The sequence below is a fragment of the Orussus abietinus genome, unplaced genomic scaffold (assembly GCF_000612105.2).
Source record: "Orussus abietinus isolate OABI.00-Male unplaced genomic scaffold, Oabi_2.0 scaffold82, whole genome shotgun sequence".
In the NCBI taxonomy this organism is placed as follows: Eukaryota; Metazoa; Arthropoda; class Insecta; order Hymenoptera; family Orussidae; genus Orussus; species Orussus abietinus.
In genome coordinates, this window is record NW_019394247.1 from 280,630 (window position 1) to 304,585 (window position 23,956).

Consider the following 23,956-nt stretch of genomic DNA (forward strand, 5'->3'; position numbering starts at 1 on the left):
CTTTAATGAAAATTCGAAAAATTGCGCGTAATAAAAACCTATGCATTCGAATTATATCTAAAAATAATTTATAGGGGTAAGGATGCTTTATTTCTTCAATCGTCCAGCTGGCAGAGACAGGCGACGCCCCGATTGATCCAGTGCGACTCTCTCTCCTTCGTGGGGAAGAGGATGAACATGACGAAATTGGAAGAGTGCCCCGTTGTAGCCAAAACTCCGCGCCTTGCGCTGGTCTTGTAAACAGGACACTGATAAACTGGGCGAATTTCAAACTCTTCTTTTATTCCAGGCTTCAGCCAGATCACGGGCACAGGATCGAACATTATTTTCGGCCGGGACTCGTCCAGCTCCCGGGTGTCCTTGTTCCATCTGGCGCCTTCAAGGAAGAGGCCCTGAAGAAAACAGTCCCAGGACGCTCTGATTTAACTTCACACCGTGATAAAATTATACATAAATGTGCTAGTTAATTTATTTCACGGTACCCTGGTGTAGACCCCGGTGGAAGGCGCCTCCTTCGCAGTTCTTTCATGCTCCGTCACGAAGAACTGGAAATCAAGTCGGTCGATGGGAATTTTCCTCCTTCGAGCATAATTTTGCAGCACCCCTGTTAAAAAGGACTGAGTAAAGAAGAAGCCAGAGAGCCAGAAGACCACTGGAGCGTCGTTGTCGATCCAGTCCTGCAGGAACTCTATCCTGGCCAGGAGATCCACTATGTAACTTCCGAGAGACTTTAATGAAGGGTATGACTTCCTTTCCCAGGAACTGGGCACTCTGAAGGGATGAAGGACAGAATAAGTATAAGTTACTCGATTAGAACTACTTTACGACACCTAAGTCATCAGGAACTAGGACTACCTTCCGGTATTCAAGCTGAAGAAGACCTCCTCCAGCTCGGGCGACATCAGCACTAACCCTTTTATCGCTTTTTGTACGTTCTTCAGGGTGGTCTTCAGGACTGCGGTCAGGCCGTTGAACCTGACGAGCTCCTGACGCAGCACGGTGTTCATGCTGTTCTCGTAAAGGACTGGGTACCTCTTAGAGACGCTTTCAAGATCAAATTGCTCGGGCATCCTGGCGAGGATATCCACAGCGAGGTCCTGCACCTTCTCTTCAGCGTTTCCTTCGGCACCTGCACCGCCGACTTGGGTTTGCGTCAATAATACCCCAGAGAGAAGTTGCATGGATTCCTGATTATCTTTAGTGATGTCCGCGTTCTCGTGCAGGCCGTAGACCTCTGGGGATTGGTCCATCGGGAGGCTGCGGATGTACCTCAGGCAGCCCTCCTGGTCGGTCTCTTCAGGGAGACAATAGATCCCACTTGCCGAGTACGCGTAGCTGGTGAAGAATGATTTAAACTCCGCAATAAATTCATTAACAATGTATCTAAAACTATGTATCAATTATTTTAGCTCCGACACCCACTGAGGATCCTTCAACACCTCTTCATTGTAGTAGTTCTTCAGCAACGAGTTGAGCAGCCTTCGATCTTTGTCATCGGTTACTCTGCCTCCGTAATTGCACTCCCCGGTCAGGTAAAGAATCGCCTCGAAGGGCACCTCGTCGTACTCGTTAAGGAACATCTGCAAGGACAAATTAATAAATTTCTTCATTTCTTCAGGTATTAGAGATCAGTACCTGGAGCTGAAGAACGCTGATCCTGAGGTCGGACTCGTTGAACTCGTAGGGGATGTTCCACCCAAGGGGGCCGAATTTCCTCCTCTCCTGGATGACGGCGTGGAAGAAGCAGAGAGAGAAGAGGAGCGCCCTCCACTCAAGGATCTTGGAGCAGGCCTTGAAGAACTTGGGGTCGGAGATGGGGTCGTTTAAGTAGCTCCTCAGCAAGTTCTGCTTGAGACCCTTCGGGGCCTCGTTGGTCATCTTCACCCCGTTCTGCAGGATAGAGACGGGGAAGGCCTTCGAGGGATAACTGGTGAGCCAGAGCCTGAACCTCTCGTGGGTCTTTTCAGGAACGACGACCTCGTCGCAGATCCTGTCCAGCTCCTTCATCCAGCTCTCCGCAAGGTGGCAATTCTGTAGGACGACCCAATCGCCGGACTTGATGCCCTTGCTGATCATTCCTGCAGCGATGGGCCCTTGACCCTGACCTAGGGAAACAGTCATCAGGTTCTTCGCCTTCATGCCGACGTCTTCGACGAACTTGACGAGGCCAGCCATGGGGTCCGAGCCGGGAGAAAGAACGAAGATCAATGGAATCACATGACTGGAGTCATCATAGGCAGCCTGGAGGTCGAAAGGTGGAGGCTCGACGAATTCCTGGCCCATGTGGAAGGCGACAAACCTGGCCACGACGGGGACCAGCTTGTCAGGTCGAAGACACCTGAGGAGGACCAGGCTCTTCAGGGTGTTCGTCTCGTTTTCAAACGGCCGAGGGAAAGGCTGGTCCTGGGGACTGGCCTGATCGTAGTATTCCTTCCAGAGTGTGGTATCTTCTTCCAGGGCCGTCCTGAAGCCTTGTAGTCCTGGCAAGGAGGACGCCCTGACGACCTCTGACCAGGACTTCTCGGTCAGCCACGTGGGGTCTGGATTCTCGTAGGGATTCTGCAAGGCTACGCCTCCGGTTAACAGAAAGGACCAGAGTTCCTCTTCGACCTTGCCCTCTGCTCGCTTGATCCCTACACAGAGCACCAGGGAGAAGATCAGCTTGTCCTTCTCGAAGAGGGACCTGCAGACGTTCCTGTACACCGCGAAGGTGAAGAAGGCGTTCAGGCTGCTCGTTCGACCCTGAAGAGTCGGCGCCTTTTCACAGGAGGCGATCGAAGACACGTAGAGATTTATGAACCAGGGTAGAGAATACTGGTACATGGGGTCTATGTTGGCTAGTTCAGCTATGCAGAAGAAGAGCACCGAGCCATGAGAAGAGACCGGCTCGTACCCACTTCTAGCTTGGTCGATTTCTTCGGTCGTCTTAGCAGCGACCCTCTGCTTGGCTTGGATCTCCTCCGACAGGACCTTCGAGGTGGAGAGCACCTTGATGGCCGTCTCGTCTTCAAGGATGTTCCCTTCGGAGGTGGATAGCACCTCCAGGATCTTGTCTTCTATCTCCTTTAGGATCCTGCGGTTGGTGGCGTTCTCCACGATCAGCCGGTTCTTCTTCTCCTCGAGGTCCGGGAGGTCCTTCGCCACGACGATGCCGAGGAGCTGGTCCTCCAGACCCTGAGGAGTGATCATGAAGTTCACCAGGGTTACCTTGACCGCCACCTCCGGCAGGTAGTGCGGATTCCGCAGGCGTGTAGTCATGTAGAACCTGAAATCTGGATGATACTCCAGCACATTTTCCCCAAATTTCATGTATAACACGCCTCTTTGTTTGTAGACGTTCTTCAGGAGAACAGGCTCAAGGACGGCGTCCACCTCTTCGAGGACGTTCTCCAGGAGAACCGGAGTACCGAGCTGGATGGCGTTCTCCAGGTGCCTTACATAGTTCGGATCAGTTGGCTTAATCACGGTCAACCTGTGTTCCTTCTCCATGTTCTTCACCCACTTGTTCGCCTGACCCTGGGGGTCGATCATCAGCGGCCAGCGCTCGGAGTTCCTGACGATGATGCCGTTCTCCACGGAGAAGTTGTCAGCAGGAAGGCCGAAGATCATCCACGCCCTGATCTCGACAGGCTCGCCTGAAAAAGGATTTTTAAATCAGTACTTAATAGAGCACCGACGACGAAGAGGCCCTACCCAGGATCTCGATGAGGCTGAAGACCTCGCTGCAGGGGATGTCTTTTTTCCTGCAAGTAGCATGCCATTCCTGGACCAGTTGTTCCCTGAAGCCGACCGTGAAGGCCCCCAGGTAGGCCACGATCCCCGAGGCCAGAAGAACGTCCCCGATCACGCTCTTCAAGCTCCTCTTCAGGGTCGCCGCCTGATAACTCCACCTGGTTTTCTCCCCACCTAGCCCCCCGAGCAATTTTTCAGCCCTGTCCAGCTTCTTTGTGCACAGGTCGATCTGGTCCTCCAGCTTCTTCTTCTCCTTCATGCACTCTGCGAACTCGTCGTTGAGAGACTGCAGTTTATCGGTGACTTCTTGAAGAAGAGCCCTCTTCTCGTTGAGGGACTCCATCTGGACGGCGAGGGCGGCCTCGGCCTCGGCCAGCATGGCCTTCTTCGGGGCCACGACCTTGATGACCCTGTCGTAGACCTCCATCGCGCGGACCCACTTGCAAAGGCCCTCGCAAGCTGTCGAGATCTTCTTGATGACCTCCGGTTGGAAGGACCTGTCGTTCATGTACTTGTCCCGGATCTTCTTCATGTACGCAGGTGGGATGTTGTCCTTGTCGTAGGTCTTCAGGCTCTCGAGGAAGCGCATGTCGCCCAGCATCTTCAGGGAGGACGGCCAGTAGTCCTCGATCATCTGCCCTGAAGACGGATCCTGCACCTTCTCAGGTCGCACCCCCTTCAGGACGCAGACTGCCTCCATGACCAGCCTCACTCCTAGATGAAGATCAAGTGTTAGTACACATCGACCTTGAAGAGTGGAATTAAATTAATTTAGTGAATGGAGAACAAATGTACCAGCAGGAGGGCTCTTCATGGACTTGACGATGGTGACATCCTGAGGCTTCAGGGTGTCCAAGGCAGCCAGGGCGGCCTCCAACGCAGGCGTGGCTTCTGCAAGGTCGCTTTCGCAGTCGTCCTTGATGGCCTGAGCAGCTGCAGCAGCCTCGTTGGCCAGAGCTTCATCTGCACCCACGATCTCCTTCTTCGCCTCCACGTTAACGGTGTCTTGCTCGATCTTGATCATCAGTTTGTCGCTGAGTTGGCTCTGGTGCACCAATTTCGGCTGCAGCTCGTGCAGTTCCTCCTGCATGACGGCGACCTGACCCGCAGCGAAGTCGAGTTTTTCAAGGCCGACCTCGTACCTCTTCTGCTGGAGGCTGATCTGCTCGACTTTGCGGTTGAAGAGCCCGAAGAGGGAGTTGATGAGCCCCAGGAAGCTGGTGGGGGTGGCGTAATTTCTCCGGCGATGCTTCAGGTAGTACTCCTCGCTGGTTCTCTGCACACTCGTATGAAATCCTTTGCAAGCTTGCACGCAGCTCTCCCGGACTTCAGGGTCGATCTTCAGTTCCTTCAAGGACACCCTGGCGACCCGTTCGAGGGCATCCTCTGGCCAGCTGGTGTACCAGTCTATGGTGCAGCAGTTGATGAGCGAGGGGAACATCCTGAGGCGGTTCCTGAAGGCGTCCCCGATGGGCGACATGGTGAGGACGACGTGCAGGTTGCTTCTGACCCTGTCGATGAAGAGGGTGTAGAGGGCCGTCGGGGTCGCCTCCGCCTTTTTCGGACCCGAGTCCCTGGAGACGGTGGTCATGGTCTCCAGGATCGCGGCCTTCTCCTCGGATCCATACAAATTCGGCAAGTCCCCGGTGTTGAGGATCATGTTGACGTCCTCGACGAAGGACTCGTCCTTGATCTGGTGGTCGCCAAAGAGGAAGATAGAGGGTCGGCCGTCGCAGCCGACCCTGAGGAGCAGGTCCCTTAGGTTCTCCCTCCACTCCGTCGGCCCGTAACTCCTGGTGATCTCGACCTGGCTAATCGGAAACTCACACATGCTAGCTGCAAGTTTCACGCAAGAGCTTCTCCCAGATCCTCCAACCCCGACCAGCAATGCATTCCCACTCTCCTGTTGAAGGACCCTAGAGATCCTGGAAACGTGCTCCACGGCGAACCTGAAGAGCACCAGGTTCATGGGGGTCTTCGACATGACGTTGTACTCCGCGAGGTAGTACTCCATTTTCTCCTGCAGCTCTTCAAGGTTCCCGATCTCGTCGTAGATCCTGGGGTCAGCATCCGGCTCCATGTAGTTCCCGAAGAATAGGTTCCCTAGATGGCCCCTCTTCAGGGACTTTTCCCCCTCGGCTAGAAGACCAACCAAGACCTTCTCCATCGGCTGCCTGAGCTGGTCGTAGACCGTGAACTGCACCATCTTGAAGAGCGCCTCCCTGTCCTCTTCATCTATCAATCGATCATGGAAGACCCTATAGACCTCATGGACCCACAACCTGATGAGCTTGTCAGGGTTGCTCATCCTGGAGGCAGGGACTAAGACGACTCCCCCGATCACCCTGCTGAAGTCCCTGAGGTTGAAGGTGTAATGGCTCTTCGCAGGGGTGGGAAGGAACTTGGAGATGGCCCCATGGTAAATGTCCATGGTGGCGGAGACGATCATCTTGCCCAACCTGGAGACGTTCTGGTCGAAGCCCTTGGAGAAGTGCCACTCGAGGATAGTGCCGAAAATCCTGGTCAAGGTCTCGTCCTCGAAGGAGTCCATTCCTATGACGTGCATATGGCGAGTCAGCCTCGAGGTGACGATGTTAGAACCGCCTCCTGGAGGCACCATGGCGGCTATCAGCAGCAAGTCTACCAAGAAGAGCATGGAAGTGTCCTTAGGGTCGAACCAGTGCCCATGGTCTAAAAACTGGCGAAGCAGCTCGATAGGTGGCTGCGCCCCGTAGACCTCCTTCTGCGGCATGCTGAGGTCGTCCACGAAGAGCACACATCGTTTCCCCATAGAAGGTCCATAGTACCCCTTCCTCCTCCTGTCCAGCTTCGACATGACGATCTCCTGGGTCTGGTAGGCAGAGGTCCTGGCGCTGAAGTTGATCACATTCTGGATGTACTTCTCTTTCGGCAGGGAGGATAAATAGTCCAGGACTATGGAGGACTTCCCGGTCCCGGTTGGGCCCACGAAGAGGATGGGGATTCCCCTCTGCATCAGGTTCGCCATGAAGAACCTCTGCAGGGACATCTCGTTCGTCTGGATGATCAGTTCGCTGACCTTCGCCGAGGATGATAGAGGTGCCTGAAGGTTCAATTATTGAATACCCCCATTTTTATCAGTATTACTATCAACAGACCCTGAAGAGGCCTCACCTGGACAGAAGTTTCCGTCCATGGGATCCAGCATCCGTTGTTCCTCTTATCATAGACCCAGTCGAAGACGGTCCCCTTATCAGGGAAGAGCTGCTGCTTGGTCAGTTTGAAGGCCTTCGGCTTCGGGTATTCGTCAATCTGGCCCACCAGCAACTTCCTCAGGTACACGTCGAAGAGCTTCCTGCTTTCACTGACGAGTGTCGGACAAAATCCCCAGATGATGCTGAAGATCAGGGTGCACTGCAGCCACACCGTGCTCACCTGAGTCTCGCCCTCCAGCATGGTGCTCAGCATCTTCGTGAAGGACTGCAAAATTTTTTCTCGGTATAAGAAAACAGTACGAACCTGAAGTACCGGAAGATGAAGCCGAAGAGACCCACCAGGAACATGTGGGGCTGGGAGGTGTCGACGAAAGCCCTGCAGTGGAGGCCGAGGAACTCGAAGACGGGCTCTACGAGCCACTCAACGAGCTCCACTACGAGGTCGAACTGTTCGACCAGGATCTTCTTCTTCAGTTGAGTCTTATAGGACTCGAAGAGCGGCACCCAGCCCAGCTGAGAAGGTTCCAAATAGATCATCCCACACCTGCTGACAGTGGCCGGCGAGGCGTGCTCCAGGTCAGCCGGCTCGAAGATCATGTTCATCCTGGAGGACATCTGAATGATCTCGCCAGACATGAGACAGAGCTTCTTATTGTCATCCAGGACGGTGTTCATGTTTTCTATCCAGACTGCGTCAACGGGGCCATCGAAGAGGATCCACTTCCTCTCAATCGAAGAACTCTGAGCGAATTCCCTGAAGGTGTTCGCCAGGACCCCATCGCTCCACTCATGGGAGACAGGATCAAAGCTGCCGTAAAGCTGGCCCATGGTGATGGCCTTGGGGTTGATGATCCTGTAGGTGGTCCTGAACTCCCTGAGAGTAGCTCGTCGGATGACGGAGAGGTCCCCCAGGGACTCAGCAAGTGTCTGATAAGCTTGAGTCTTCCCACCTAAAGGCTCCCCTACGACCATCAGGCCATGTCTCACCAGGATCATCTCATAGATCTGGATGATCTTATCCAGATACCAGGGAGTGGGCTGGAGGTTCCTCTTCTTCAGGTTTGTTACTAACAATTCCAGCAATTCCCCTCTATCCGGCCGAGGCAACTCCACTCCAGGGAAGAGGTCACTGAAGATGCCCCGGAAGAGGGGCACGTCCTGGGCGAGGAACTTCGGCAGATTCACGTCGACGATCGCCCGAAGTACCAGGATGGACTCGTCCTGGTCCGGGTACTTAAGTTTCAAGTTCCCTGCGGCGATGAGCACCGTCTTCACGGCTCTCATCCCATAATCGTAGTGACTTTGGGAGCTGAGCTGCTCCGAGCACAGTTTATACGTATGTACGATTTTTTCAGCGAGGTTCCTGGCGTTGACAAACCCATAAGAGTATAAAGTGATCTCTCCTATCATCCCATAGTCCGGGACCATCATGGCGACGGTCCTAAAGAGGACCTTGAGGTTATCAGGGAGTTCCTGACGACCGGCATATCCAGGGTTCATCGTGATGAAGATGGTGCAGGTGGGGTTCAGCTTTAATTCAGTGCCCTCGAAGAGGAACTTCTCCAGTTTCTGGCCAATGGCCATTTGGATGGTCAGGATCTGCTGCGCGATGACGGAAAGGACCTCCAGCTCGATCCTGTTGAACTCATCGAAACACGCCCATGCGCCAGACTGGGCAAGACCCTTGAAGAACTTGCCCATGGCTTTATAATCGAGACCATCGGAGCAGTTGAAGACGACGCATTGTTTGGCCACAGCCTTGGCGAGGTCCTTGCAGGTCTCGGTTTTCCCGGTCCCGGCAGGTCCTTCAGGGGCCCCACCTAGGTTCAACTTCAAGGCTCCCATCAGGGTTCGGTAGCACCTGTCCGTCAAGGGGGTGATCACCAGGCGAGAGCTGTTTCCAAGGTACTCGAACCCGTAAGCCACATCGGTGGTCATCATCGAGACGACGATCTTCCCATCGAGCCAGTAGTACCTCAGCTGGGAGATCCAGTCGAAGTCCAGGACATCCTGGACCCTCTTCGCCACCAGCAGTTTAACGACATCCCTAGCATGGACGTCGATGACGATCAAAGCGTTCAGAGTGATCCTGGCCCCGGGGTCTAGTTTGCCCCTGACGAGCGCGACGGTCTCGTTAATCTGCGTGTTGCAGGTCATCAGGTACTCAGCAGAGGATCGCTCCTCGATGGCCTCGCAAACTTCGCTGGTCCAGTGCACCTGGCTAGCACAAATGACGATCTGGCTCGGCCAGGACAGTATCCACTCTACCCTGCGACTGGTGAAGTAAGAGGCGATGCCATCTTGGGCAATATCCCTCAAAGAAGTGACCATCAGCTCCTCGACCTGACAGAGCCACCTCTCCACCATGCCCTTCGCGTCCGCAGGGTAGATCTTCGCGCTCAAGGGCACATATTCCTCCTCTTCGGACAGCATCCCTATGATCTCTTGGTCCCGGGTGAACTTCAGCCTGCTGATGCCCTCGAAGCACTTCCTGAGGTGTGGCTGGACCCGCTCGGGGTCCTTCGTCTCCGAGAGGATCTCCAGGAGCTCGTCGTCGGAGAGGAAGAAGAACCTAGGGAAGAAGAGGCGTTTCTTTTCTAGATAGTCGTTCAGGCCCTTTTGGATTTCTTCTAGAAGCGTGTTGCAGGTCCTCAGCTGGTCCAGCATCTGCGGCATCTCCGTCGCTACAAGGACCTTCTTGTTCGCGGCCACGTAGGACATTATGGCCCGCCACATCTTGTCGACCTTCCGGAAGTTCCTCGCCTCGGTTGGCATCTGACGGATGATGTCTTCGCTCCCGAAGATGGGCTCCAGGTACATCCAGGTCGCCTGGCAGGTGAGCCATTGGTCCACGATGTCCTGCATCAGGATGAGCTTATCTTCCCAGCTCTGCATCTCGGACTCGAAGGCCTTGACGAAGGGCGAGCCTCGCATCGACTGGGACTTCAGGATGTGGTCGTCCAGCAGCATCTGGATGTCGTCCACGGCTGCCATGACGCTGATTCCTGTGTCTCGGTATGGAGTCAGGTCGAAGAACACCTCCTGCCACTCGTCCTGCATCTTCTTCAGGTTCTTCTCCAGCCCGTGCTCCTTGGTAGCGGCTGATGAGATCTCCTCCAGTTTATTAATGTACACCGGGAGTCCGAGGTCGATCATCTCCGAGAGGCTGCTCTTCGGGGTTGGGGACACTTGGGTACCAACGATTGCACTTATCTGGGCCCAGTGTCGAGGCTGAAGACCCGGGTTGCAGATCGTCTGCAGCACTGGGATGAACTGCTTGAACTTCTCGACCTTGCCTCGTACCTGGAGAGTTAAAATGAATTAATGAACATTATCTTTACAGGAGGAAAGCTCGAGATCTCACCATCTCCGCGATTCTGCGCGCTCCAGGAACGTCGGTCAGGGTCCTCGACAATTTATAAAGGGTCCTCCAGGTGAGGTCCGTCTCGTCCTTGATCGCGTCGGCGTCGAGGCCCTGAAAAGGGCCGTAGAACCATTTTTCAAAATTTTTGTGGAATTCTAGAACCGTGTGCCAGAGCTTGTCGAAGGTCTCGACGGTGGAGTTCATCGAGGGGAGCACCAGGTAGGGGCTCAGCTCCATGTCCAGCAGAGCTTCCTCTTCATTGATCATCTCAGCTTCTTTCCGGACTTCTGCCATCCCGCGAGAGAGTTCCTCCACTTCCTCGACGGCCTGCTCCATTTCCTCCATCGTCAGGACTGGAGGGTCCTTCTTCTTAAACTGGTCTATCGCCAGCTGCTTCTGGGCGATTTTTCCCTCAAAGTTCTCTCGCTTGGTCCTCAGGACGCCTTCCACGAAGCTCCTCCTCATGTTCAGTCGGACCGTCGCGAGCTCCATCACGACTTCCATCTCCTTTGGCCAGGTTAAGGTCCTGGTGTTCAAGGCGATGTCCTCGTCGGTCGGAGGCTGGTGCTCGAAAAGGAACAGGATCAACTCCACGCTCCTCGCGATCTTCCCCCGAAGATTGAACATCGTCGTGTCTCTACTCTCGCAGAGGAAGTTGTACAATTCGACGACCTGCTGCGTCGTCTCCGGCATTCCTGAAATCTCGTTCGCTATCTCGTCGAAGACCTTGCAGAGCTCCTGGTTGTTGGCCCTTAATTCGGTCGCAAAATGTTCGCAGATCCTGGTTCGAAGATCGAAGAGCACCTCTCGCATCGCTTCGTTCAACCTTGAACAGTCCATCTCGACCAGGTTGAGCTGAACCTGGAAGAAGATTTGATGAAATGAAATTCAATTCATGTCATTTTTTTCTTGAACATGTTCTGGACGAACCTTGCTTCGGAAGGTGCGGATGTCCTTCCTGAGTTTGTCGTACTTCAGGATCCTGTGACCGAAGTCCTTCAGATATGGCTCAGGAACTGTTGAGAAATAATCGTCCAGTTCAATCTTGGCTCTTCCATCTATTATGTAGAGATAATCCAGGTAGAATTTTAGGTAAAGGTCAGGGCCAGGTGCGTTGATGAAAATGGCATCCAGGGCTTCGGTGATTATTGCTTCGACCTGGGGAAAAGGAATTCTGAGATGTTGAATTTATTAATGGATCGATCATACGTACAGCTTCCTCTTCTCTTAGGACAGGAAACATGTGTCCAGGCCTGTCCAGTTCAGGGAATAAAAAGCTTTCGATCCTGGGGATGTTTCCAGCTACACCGATGATCTTGTCGAAGCATCGAGACATCACTCCGTACATCTGGTGGACACTTGGGCTGAACTTCAGCTCCGAAGAGCCCAGGACAGGGATTACAGTGATGGTCATGAATGGAATGCTACAATTGTAGGAATTAATTAATAAAAGGGAGGATTTAATCTGTTCGATGGTAACCTACCGACTGAACATGAGGTCTTGGTATTCCTCTTCGAAGGAGTTCCCAGTTTTGTACTGAACTAAGAAGTCACGTATATGTCCCAGTGTCTGCATAACTATGATTCGAAGCTGCCTCGAGAGCAAAGTATTGACACTGCGAAAGTACTGCTCGATGAGGACTGTCGAAGCTCTGAGTTTCATCTCTACGAAACAGGACCATGCATGTTTTTTCTCTAAAAATAATTCAGCAACCTCAGCGAGCCATTCTTTGAGGAGTCTCTCCTTTGCAGCAATGCAGAGTTCATCCAACTTTGACTCGATATCCTTCGCAGGGACTGGGAGTTCTCCGAAGTCTTCTATCCTGACTATCGTTGTCTTTTGATACCTAAATCGATAGAATCGTAACGTTTAAATGAATAAACTTTGGTAATAAATGGATTGTTTGTTTCTAGACTACTTTGTTATCCACAGGTCCCTTATGTCTCGAAGAATCTCATTGGCTATCATAAGATTATGTATCATGGAGTGCTTCGCAGTGATTTTTCCCTGATGCCATGGAACCGGAGCTCTGATATTCAGCACAGGAAATGCCACCGGTATGGTCTGGATTAAGAAACGTTTTCTTTCGTCAGGGTTTGAAAGTATATAATCAACAATGGCACATCGTAGGCTATTCATGTAGTCTTCGATGATCTCAGGTTTGATGGCTTGCACCTTTTCTTCAAAGCTGAAATATGATAATCCTGTACATGAAATAGCAGCATTTAAAGCAGTTTAATGAAACCAATGCCATTGTTATAATAAATAAAATTGTCATACGGACTCTTGACGTTTCCTAAGTTTTCCAATAATTTTAGCTCGAGCCTTTTCAATGTTTGAAGGATCGAATGGTTCCAACTGGTGGTCTGCGATGCAGCAGTGCTGCAAGTAGAGGATCTTGTTAACGTCCTCTAGTCTCACGTGTTTCTCTTGCTCCATTCGTACAACTTTCATTAGCATCTCTAGTTGGCACTCGATAGACAGAGGAATGTCTGCTTCCCTTCTACGCAGGATCTAAAATAGTCGAAATGAATCGATGAGGACTTTTCGGGGACTTTTCATCGTTTCCTTCAAACTCTACCTCTTCTTCGGGAATTTCTCTGGCTTGTTTCTCTTTTCTCCTTTTTTCCAACTTCTCCTTAAGCATCTGCACCTCAGCAGCTCGTCTCTCAGCCTTCCGCCTCTGCCAAGTGTCATCTGTCAAGTCCCGCAAGGGTACGTTATTCCCCAGGATATCAGCAGGACATCTCTCCTTTGCAAGTTTTCTTTTTCTTACTTCTTCATAGTGAGCAGTTACACAGTCACTGGGTGGATATTTAAGCTTTCCATCCTCTCCGAAAGGATGCCACTGTTTTTTCTTCTTACGTTTGGATGTCAATTGCCTTAAATTATAATTATATGCCGTTGGGGTGTACAAGCTACCGATGCCTTCCACTGGCTTCAAGTACTCAAACCAGTCTTCATAGGGCTCCGCCTTGGTCCACGATTGATGTTGAAGCAACTTTGGAAGTTGGGCGTACTTCAACGCCTCCGATACCTGTGCGGATGACTCTTTTACTTCTGGCATCCAAGGAACAGTAAATGTTCTCTTCTTTGGAATGGTTGGAGCACGATGTTGCTCTGACATCCTGGATAATTATGTAGAGCAGATGAACTGTCACTGAATCTATTAATCGGATGACATTTGCTCTAACTACATTTTCTATGAGTTGTACAAATTACTTAATAGCAACGAATAATGATTACACCATTTTCTGTTTACTGTTTAACGAATGGATAACAAGGGTGAAGTGATTGCCTTAATCCACATGAAATTAACGTGCAACATCAAGTCCATAGCAACCGTTACTAAGGGGCGGTGCATGGTCTCTACGTAATAGCATGTCTATTAACCGAAAAGGTACAGCACAAGATAATCAGATAAATATACTTTATTAATTCTCATTATACAAGTTTTCTTCTACCGTATTAAGGAACTACGTGTCTAATCACGAATCATTGCGAGTTTGGTTTCACACGTGGAGCACGTTCGGAAGTATTATTACCACTCGCAGTCAGCAGGACTGCGAGCCAATACCAAGACGTTGGCCCTCAGCTTACAAAAATACCAGTACTTGTACATCAATGCTTAATATCTGCGCAGTCTGCAAAATACACAAGCCACGTTCACTCACAACTCGTGTGGCTCACCGAAGACAAGAACCCAGTCTAGGCCCAGCAGAATTTCTCTACTAACCTATACATAACCTCACAGTCCCAATAATTTTCAACACATTGAAATTCTTCGAACAGTCACATTCTCACGCAGAAAGCGAGAAAATTTCGAGAGTTCATCGGTCCTTTGACAGCCGGTTCCGGTCGTATTTCAAGGTTAACATCGAAGATCGACATAACCTAGAAAGGTACAAAAGGATCCTGTGGTTGTGGTCAGAACTGCGCAATTCTTGTCTCCGGTCGCATCTCGCCAAACAATTCACCGTTTGCAATAAATAAACGTTCAACAACTGCATCTCGCATAACCTCTTAAGTCGCGAGTCAGTACAAATATGGCGGAAGACAAGGCGCACTCGCGCATCCTCTTCTTCTCGCGCAGGTTTCTGCGCATCGCTCGGCAGCCAATCACGACGAGCCGACAGGTACCACCACCGGCATCTGAAGCGGGAAAATTCAAACTGATTAAATCGGCCCACTCGGCATAACGCTTACTTTCTAACGAATAAATTAGCGTGGGATTATCATGAATTAGTAGAAAAGTCAAAGTGTTTCCGGATCCAGGTACCCATAATCAAGAAGTCCTCATCAAGATACATCGATGACCCAATTTCTAACGTTTCGAGGAAGGTTCCGCGTCCGTACGGATTTGCGATTGTCAAGCGGTCGCTCTCACCCGAACCGTAATAACGGTGAAAGCAGTTTACAGGCGACCGACTCGCCGGCGTAAAAAACAGCTCCAATCAAACCCAGAATCAAACAGAAGGCAGGATCTAACGCGGAAAGGGACCGGAGTCTTCGTCAGCGTGTATTTATTCCCGGACGAGTTTTCACCGGAGCTATTTTCAGCTCGAGGGAGAAGCCCCGGCGACACTCGAGAGGTGGCTGGCAAAGTGGCCTTTTTGACGCCACCGAGAGAACTCACATCCGAAGGAAAAATACCCGCCCAACCACGAGACTCTCCGCTTCAATTAAGGTCTAACTAATTTTCCCGTAGGAGTTGGTCTTCACCGTGAAAAAAAATCCCGAAAGCGAGGACCTCCGGGGGTTCCCAGATCCGCGACCAAGAAAATGGCTTTTCACTGGCCCTAGGAATTTTTTCCCGAGTCTCGTTTAATTTTTCCCGTGAACTAGGACTAGTTTCATGCTAGTTAAAATTCGGAATAGGTAGGTGGGGGGTTCCACTGACCTCCGGAACACGCGTTTCCCCGTACGCGGCTAGAGGTGGGCGAGCACCTCGACCACGGTCACGGGAGGAGTTTGGTTCCCGTTCAGAATAACGGGCTCGGACTCGGTCTGTACGATTCGCACGAGGTTCGCGTCCTTCTTCGAAGGCGCCAATCCCGCACAGGGAGCAACGTTGGTCCTGCCGCAATAACTTGGAGGTCTACTTTCCCTCGTCGTCCCCGGAGCCACAACGCTCCCTGCATTCGACCTGTACGTCGGCGGCGGCGATGAGGTCGGCTGCAGTCGGTCCAGCAGCAGCAGCCTCAGCCTGTACTCCTGCATGCTGGCCTGCAATTAAATGCAACACGACATAAGTAACACGACATTCATGGTCCCACAAGTCCCCTTCATAGTAAAAGAAAAAAGAATTATTCTATTAAATACAGCGTAACGTCAATCAACATTCCCCTTCACCGTTCACTTTTTCCCCAGGTTCATGTATCTACAAACACTGGTCGAAGAAAAAAAAAAATGGTACCATGAGATTTTGAGGACTGAGGGACAATTCAATGTCTTCCAGCATCTTCTACGGGGGAATTAAAAATGGAGCATTAGTGCATTGCGGGTATAGAGTGAGTGGTATGGTTGAAGTTAAGGTCCCTGGTTTGTTCATCAGTCTTAAGATAGCTATTGTAATCATAGTTGGTAGAGGAGGCGCAAGAGGCGCTACTAGAAGTAGCATCTTCGGCCGTTCTTTCACCTGGTAACTAGGCGGCGGCGTCCTGAACTGGAACTCCGGGTAAATCATGGCGGCGTATGGGTGCATGGGTCTGGCAGGAGGTATCCTGGTGGAGATCCCAGTTAAGCCGAAGAAGCCGCAATTCTCCCTGCTGGTTACTCGCCATGCCACGGCGCTCACCGTCACCAAGACCACGCCGATACCTGGGGACAGACACAGCGACTCAGTGCGCTGCACGTATAGGGAATAATGCATATCCACGGCGATACATAGAGAACACAGAGACAAGAAGGTCTCGTGCCGGCGCGAGGTGGAATAATGGCCAGAGCGGTGTGTCTATGGCCTATTACCCTTTGCAAAACCCACGGGTATCCGTGCCTTTTACTCGGCCCGATTATCTGTCCGCGCGGTTTCCGCACCGCTCACCGGCTCTCGAACCTGGTCTAACGAAAGGCGCGGGCACCGAAGCGTCATTTTTTCCCCAGTCGAGGAGCGATTTGGGCCGCAGGTGCCGATTTTCAGCGCGCGAGGCCCCACGTGGGAGTCGGGCTGTCCTTGCATGTAGTAAAGAGACCCGGGAGCGCGCCATTGTCCGCCTCGTTCGCACCGAGTCATATTCCGCCTTTAGAAAGTCAACCGAGCCGTTCGTTGACTGCATTAACCCGGCAATTTCGCCGCGGGAGTGGTTCTTCCATACCTCCAAGGAAAGATCCCTAGATCGTTTACACAGGGAGTTTAATCAAGGGACTCGAGTCTCGCACCAAATACATTTCGACCGAGCCGATACTCGGTAATCTCGAGGATGTAAACGTCGAATGGACATGCTTCCCAGAAGGTGCGGCCAATTCGCGACGACCGTCGTTGCTTTTTGCGCAGTCCCGCGGAATGTGACGACGTCTAACGAGGCCGATGGTACGCACTCCGGCGAGGATTTGCATTTGAAATACCGTAGCAAGGTCGAGCCCACGTGAGAGGACCGTTTGACAAGAGATTTCCTTGGCCGGTAAACAGCTGCCAAGTGGTCTGCAAGGATTCTTCGTTATCTAGAGTATCCTCATAAATTTAAATTACCCGCTTCTTTTTTTCTTTCCTTCCCATAAAAGTACTCAGAAAGCACGTACGATATGCGGTGTAAACTTGGCGTGACTTTGTGCACATCCGATGGCACCAGGGGGTTTATTACGTAAAGCAAATTGGGCGAAAATGTGAAAAATGAGTAGCTGACGGTATCACGGAACGTTTCTGGTGGTGAAAATGCGAGACCGTTCATGTGAACTGGCTCGGCACAAATTTTTAAGCGAAAAGGTGAAGCATAGACTTCAGTCCTCTTCTTTACTTTCAACGGCTTTTCATCTTCCCGCCTTTCCTGCCTATAACAATTTTCCTCTCAACAATTTTCGATTTACAAGGTATCTACCTTTATTTAACAATATTACTAGACCGGAAATGCTAGGGATCTCGTTCTATCATATACCGAATACGTGATTTGGCGAATAGACTCACGTGAGATGAAAGTGCGAGAAGTGAGCGCTCTCGTCAAAAATACATAATAAACGCCCAGTTTGGACGTTACCTAAAACCCTGGTTAACACGAATGCCGTTTTTTTCTTCTTCTTTACGTGGTGGTGTAACCGCACTAAGAGAACGCAGCAATGTTTCCCCGTATACACCGTGGGTTTTAGTGGGTTTAGCGGATTTAATAAGTTCCATTTACCGATCATGAGGAGGGCGACAGCGATGTGGTCCCTGCCGGTCGCCCTGAGGGCGCCGAGGAGGGCGCCGGCCCCTGCACAGACGAGGCCCCCGATGCCGACCCCAAGGATGGACCAGCGTACCGGTGGCGACCCCAGGCCGCAGCACTGCTTCGGCACTGCGTCCCTGGAATGGAAGAAACCTCCATAGTTGGCCGAAAGACGAGAAGCCGGTTGTTCGAGGTGACCCACTGACACGCGAAATGGGCCCGACGGCGATGCGGCCCTGCGACGCGGGATAACGGGCCCAGCCTGACCGGGCCCGAAGTCTGCTTTATCCATCCTAACCCTAATTCTTCGCCGTGACATTGAAACACCACCCTTAACGAAGGGAGTCGATTACAGCAGGGAATTTTAATTTTCAGTCAGCCCCACTTTCGTCGGTACCTAAGTTTTGCTAATCCAGGATTAACTAACCGGGATTAAGATAACATCAAAGTGGCGCCCTCGAACTTCAGAACGTGAACAAGGAGGCTATAAGGAAGGTCCCGTGAGATTTCCATCTTTAACCAAATTTCTTGGGATAGATATTCTTAAAATTAATAAATATACACGTATATTTATTTAAAGTGAAATTTAAATCCGTTGGGAGATTCTGTGATATTCGTTAGGTGTAATCTTTGGTGTAAACGGATTCTGGAGGTCTCTCGCCGTGGAGAATTAAGGTAGGGTAGGATAGCGCCATAAACTAGGCATGACCAGGCCGCATGTTACTTTCCCCGGGATTTTTCCTTCCTCGATAGAGAGAAAGAGAGAGAGAAAGAGGTATAGGAATGGCAGGAATAATCCTGGGCCCTCTCCTTTGGGTCAAGTGCTCGCCAAGTGGGCCAGTCTACGACAATGGCGGCGCATCTTCGCGTATCTCGCAACGATTGATCGACTCGACCCTCGCGATTGAGATTCCGTCGGCGAGGACTCTTACGCGGGATGGACTGCGTAACCGGGCGTGCGGGAATGCACTCGTGCACCCGGCGGAATGCAGATCGGTCGAAAGTAACGATGAGTTATCACAGAGGCATTGATATTCCATCGGGCCCAGTGGGACAAGGATCAGCTGGTGCAACTCGTCTCCATGCAAACCCGTCGTAAAACTTAAAAAACTTAATCCGTGGAACTATCATGGAGCTCTGAATACAGGGGACTTGGCGGTTTAAACACGAGGGGGCAGTAGTCGGCCATATTGGTAAGTGAAATGCCAAAGTGTACATTTTTCCGACAAATTGAACCATTTTTCAATGTTGTACCCGCAAAATAATTCCAAGATGTATTCTGTGCGGAATTCTGATCTCAATCATTCTTCTTCATTTCACTCTAAATGTGGAAAGTTGAAATCCTATTCAAATCGCGCGCCACGTTGCTTCATCCCCTTGTCTAAAGTACCGCTTTATGCCAGGTCCCCTATATTCAGAGGTCCATGGGAACTATCCAACAGCGTAGATTGAGCAAGTATAAAAATGTATAAAATTGTATATAAATGTATATAAATGTATAAAAATACATGAAATGCATAGAAAATCCAGGAAAACACCATAATAGAAGGGAAAGGAGAGCAACGAACCTGCCGAAGGCGGAGACGCTGGCGGGCACAGGAAAGGGCAGTCCCAGGCTGAGTCCCCTGAGTCCGAGGTGGGGCGGCGGGGGGTGCAGGAAGCCGCCGACCGGAGGGACGAGGGGGACGGCAGGGGCGCCGCCGCCCACGCAGGCCCCTCCGAAGTAGGTCGGGGGCACGGAGCAGCTCCTCAGGGCGCGTCTATGGTGTCTGCGTGGTCTGCGGTCGCGCCTCCTGGCGGTGCGCGCCTCCTCGGGGTCGACGGTAGGCGGCGTGGTCGGCGCCTCGGTCTGGGCCTCCGCCGAGGCGAAGGAGCGCGTCTGGCGGCCACCTTGGTTGCCCTCTGCGCGCGCACCGCGGCTACCTTGGTTGCCCTCGGCCTGGCGGCCATCTTGGTTCCCCTGGCCGCCATCTTGGCAGTCCTCGAGGACGACGGCGCCGTCGACCTGCACTATGCTGACGGGCCTCGGGGCATCGTCCGACAGCGCCCCCCCTGCCATCGTGCCCAGGACATCGAAATCCACGACTGCGGCCTCCCGGACAGTCTCCGTCTCCTTCTGGCCCGCCCAGGGTAGAGATTCTCCTCCCTCGTCGCGAAACTCCCCGAAGACGCAGCAAGTGGACCTGCAAAGAAACACGGCGACGCTTAACAAAGACACAGATTTGAAGAAAAAAAAATCCCAGGGTAAGAGTAAGGTTAGGTATACTAAAAAGTGGCCCCGAGATGCGGCGTTTCCGGGATTTTCGTTCAACGGGTGCCCCCGATACGCGTGCGGCCCTGAACATCGGTTTCCACGGCAACGCTCTCCCCGTCGCTCGTCCCCCCTCCTGTATCTCTCTCTCTCTTTGGCGTCCGAAGGGGGGAGAGTCGGCGTCTCTCTCGCTCCGCCGAGCCCAGAGCCTTTCTCCAGCCACCCGCGGGTACTTTCTTTGTTGCAGGACTCTCCGAGGATGTCCTGGGAGTCCAGAACCCAGGACTCCGTACAGGGACCCGCCTCGGAAGGGAGATACAGGGGTTAAGGGGGATACACAAGGCAGCCATGATTAACAAAGATGGCGCCGGCGGATGCCACGACGTGGACTTGGAAATGCAGGAAAAGGTACATGGCGATGTTAGGGCTGCATCTTTATAGACCTTTCCTCGGCGTCTTCTGTTGTAGGGCTAATGGAGGGCCGAATTAATCCGGAGGACGCGGAGACTAGATTGGAGGTCTTCCGCCGAGATGAAGAAAAATGGCGGCGGGTGAGAGTGGCGTCGAGGAAGATGTGACGCGGGAAAGGGGGAATGGGCTCGATGTTGGGGTAACGCGTCTAGGAGGATGTTTGCCGATGGAGTTACTCTCGTTTCAGGTAGCGGCATCCGACCCTGGGAGGACGTTTTCTCGCCGGTTAATCCTCAAAACGAAATCGGAGCCGAGCCGAGAGCCGCGGTCACGGTGACTCGCTCCGGGGACTTCCGGCCGAGTCTCGGCGTATTTCACGAGGGAGCCTGACCCGTCGAAATTTCGGAGACACGTCCCGCCCCGAAGAGGAAACGCCGCCTGACTTCTGGTTCAACGACCGACCCGCCTGGGGCGATTTTTGTCAGACCCTCGGCTTAATGAAAGCCCCACCACCGCTGTTATATCTGGCCGAGGCGTCTTTTTTGTTGTCCACCGAACGAAATAACCACACGGACTTATGCCTCGACCAAAAATATTACCCTCTTCAGGGTGTAAATCAGGACGCGGAGGCTTGATTCCGTCGAGTTTCGTATATCTCTAAGCTTAAAGGAAAACCCATCGCTGCGTTACCTTCTTCAGGGTGTAAGTCAGGACGTGATGGCTCAGGGCATTTTTGTTAAGCGCTAGGTTTAATAATTTTTTACCTCTGCCGTTGCCCTCTTCAGGGTGGATTAGGACGTGGATGCGACTTTCCGGGGATTTTTGTTAAGTTTTATCAAACTACCACTTCCCCAGCTCTCTTCAGGGCGTGTTAGGACGTGGATGCGACTTTCGGGCGATTTTCCAGGGGTCGACCCCAAGGCCTGGCATGGGGGGCGGATTTATGGGCCTCGGGCGGCACCCCTTGTTCCGTTCCTCGTCCCATCCCGGCCCAGGGATTCGAAGGGAGTTCCTAGGGACCGGGGAGGCTCGGAAAAAGAAAAAGAAACGGGTTTTAAGGGGTCCCGCTCGAGCCGACACGCCGCTCTCGCGACTGCCAGCTAGTCGACTCGGCCGCGGATCGCGCGTGCGAAGACCCGTTGCTAGTGCTTCGGATATAAACTGGTCTTGCGCGTACAGTCCGCCGCGAAGTGCCCGGTGGAGGTGCTCTTCAGGATCCCCGGAGCAGCCGAGTCACTCGATTACAGTCCCTACCGAGCGGAACGCACGCGGTCCGAATTCTGCGTACCAAACTCGCGACGTTCCCCTCGAGATGCGATTTGGGCTAGATTAGCGATATACATACATACATATACACACATATGTATAATATATAATATATAATATATATATTGTATATATTATACACGTTACACATGATTCATGATAAATCTCAGTTATGATAAGCACGACACACCGAACTATCGTATTGTACCGCAGTATTATTAAGATAGGCTGAGTTTATAGGGTAAACCATCCCGTGTAAACGGGGGCGTCGGCAAGCACGTGTTTTGTACATCGCGAAGTTGATTGTGACGTCGAATGAGGAAGGCTAAAAATGCGTTTGTTTCTCCCAATTATGCTCCCTTTCCGTGTTTCTTCTTGCGGAAGAAGCGCCGACGTCGGCAGCACCCACGTGCTCGTCGCTCCACGACGTGCTTTCCCGTAATCCCTCGAACGGCCCGTAACGAATTGGAACCGCATCTCGGGGGAGGAACAATGGCCCGGGATTGCCGCTCTTGCGAAACGCCGTAGGACCGAGTTTCCTGCAATTTCTCGTCTCGCGGATCGTTACCGCCGCGTTCTCCGGGGGACTTTTACGCCGCGGTAAATCACCGTCGAGCTTGAACCGCGGCTAAAGCGGTAGTCGCATTAAACGCGTCGGCAGTCATACAGAGCGCGTCGCGACATCGCATCGAGGATGGAACCCCATAAAAACGGCGTTAACTTCGTGCGGAATTCCCGTGGCGATTCTGACCAGTTCTACATCCTCTGGGTGACACCCTGAGTAGAACTCGATCCATAATCCCGGGTTTGCCATCGGAGGAACCGAAACCCACTAATCAAGCCCCGTGTAAACGGGTCGAAATGAAGGGTTCTACCGTTACAATTTAAGGGAGAATCTCTTCACACGAGGTGTTACCTCAATACCACAGAGAGGGGGGCAGGGCAATTCAGGAACCTGTTAATCTGGCCCGGTGTAAACGGGTCGGAAAGATTGATTTTACCCGAGTGCAACCCTTTTAGGGAGGTTCTTTCTACGCAAGGCGTCGTTATCTCGACACCGCAAAGAGGAGTAGGAAAATTCAGCAGCCTGTTAATCAGGCCCGGTGTAAACGGGTGGAAACGAAGTGTCACCCCTTTAGGAAGACTCTTTTCGCCAAAGGCGTTATCTCAATGCCACAAAGAGGGGCAGGAAAATTCAGTGGTGTACACCGCACCGTCGACCCACTTTTAGTGTCATCTACATGTATCCCAGCGTCCTGTATATCAGCCCCGAGCCCCGGGGATGAATCGGTTCCTCCCACCTCACCCTGGGTTCCTCCTCGTGGATGGTGACCCGGTTCCCGTGTCCCGCAATAGCGGACGTATAAATCCGCGTCGTACCCGCGGGAAACTCGGGGACCGAGTGGAAAATACGACAGGGCCGAAAGGCGTTCTGGAAACCTGGCGGAGCCTCGAGGAGGCCCAATGCGACGAAACCAGGCCACAGTAGGAGGGGGAGGGGGGCGGGGGGGGCGGAGGAAGGAGGAACGGGGAGGGATCGTCAGCTGTACATTTGGCAGGGATTTGTAATCTGGGGATCTGAAATCCCAATGAAGGATTTCTTTTAGTAAAGAAATGCTAATGGATGAGTATATACCTCTTCTCGAGTGTCCAAATGATCGGCGCTTCGGAGCAGCTGTTGGCATCTGTCACCTCGCGAGTTGACAGCTGTCAAGAGGCTTGCCTAGGAGGGCGCGTAATGGAGCGTCCCCCTCGCCAGGCATGCCTCCTGGGGGGCACCGATTCACGGACCGCTATGGGTAACTTTGACAGCGGGGGACAGAGGCTGTCAAGTTGACAGCGACGGAGCACTTGGAGTTATTTTTAGTGGGGCAAACCCGCGCACTACACTGTGATTGGCGTCACTGTGCTGGTGGGGGGTGGGCCGGTCACTTCTTGGCAGCTGTCACCTCGCCGACTGACAGCTGTCAAGCGGCCAGCGTGGCCGCGGCCGCGCCGCCCGCGAGGGATCAGCACGCTCCGGGACGTCCCTCGCAGCGCGCATGCCCCGTTATCGACGCGGCCGGCAGCCGCGGGTCCACTTCGCCCGGGCGCCCCGGTCTCCGCGCATGCTCGACGCGTCCCTCTTCGGCTCGGTCGCGAGAATCCCGGGGAGAGGCGGCGGAGTCCTCGAAGCGGACCAGGAACGCGAACGAAGCGACTCCCACGGCGGCGCGGAGCGGACTGAGGGAGATGCGGGCCCGCGCCGCCGAGCCTGCCGCGCTTCCCCCACTCTCTGCGCGCGAGCCGCTGCGCGGGGTCCAGTTCTCACCCCCCACCTCGCGGCCGCTCCCATGGTGTCGCGATGTGCGCTTGTAGTGGTGCTCCAATGCACACGCG

At 52.7% G+C, this 23,956-nt stretch overlaps 2 protein-coding genes across 3 annotated transcripts; both read right to left on the bottom strand.

Moving 5' to 3' along the window:
- Positions 1-79: 79 nt before the first annotated feature.
- LOC105694927 (dynein heavy chain 3, axonemal) lies at positions 80-13,913 on the bottom strand. Its single transcript, XM_012416069.1, has 17 exons — positions 13,837-13,913; positions 12,945-13,419; positions 12,576-12,805; positions 12,210-12,479; positions 11,775-12,137; positions 11,507-11,714; positions 11,221-11,448; positions 10,291-11,151; positions 7,266-10,229; positions 6,886-7,191; positions 4,528-6,814; positions 3,694-4,446; positions 1,636-3,635; positions 1,423-1,580; positions 856-1,335; positions 483-771; positions 80-392 (listed from the first exon to the last, which is right to left on the bottom strand). Exons 1-17 carry the CDS (start codon positions 13,911-13,913, stop codon positions 96-98), a joined length of 12,246 nt encoding a protein of 4,081 aa, XP_012271492.1. The 3' UTR covers positions 80-95.
- LOC105695184 lies at positions 13,705-23,782 on the bottom strand. Of its 2 annotated transcripts, XR_001103592.1 has the most exons (7): positions 23,214-23,782; positions 19,218-19,832; positions 17,623-17,786; positions 15,930-16,111; positions 15,192-15,517; positions 14,028-14,443; positions 13,705-13,935 (listed from the first exon to the last, which is right to left on the bottom strand). XR_001103592.1 is itself a non-coding variant. In XM_012416535.1 (6 exons), the coding sequence occupies exons 2-5, from the start codon at positions 19,706-19,708 to the stop codon at positions 15,221-15,223; spliced, it is 1,134 nt and encodes a 377-aa protein (XP_012271958.1). In that variant the 5' UTR covers positions 19,709-19,832; positions 23,214-23,782; the 3' UTR covers positions 13,705-14,443; positions 15,192-15,220. The 2 variants fall into 2 exon arrangements, 1 of the variants encoding a protein (XP_012271958.1); XM_012416535.1 differs by having other exon boundaries at positions 13,705-14,443.
- Between the last annotated feature and the right edge of the window lie 174 nt (positions 23,783-23,956).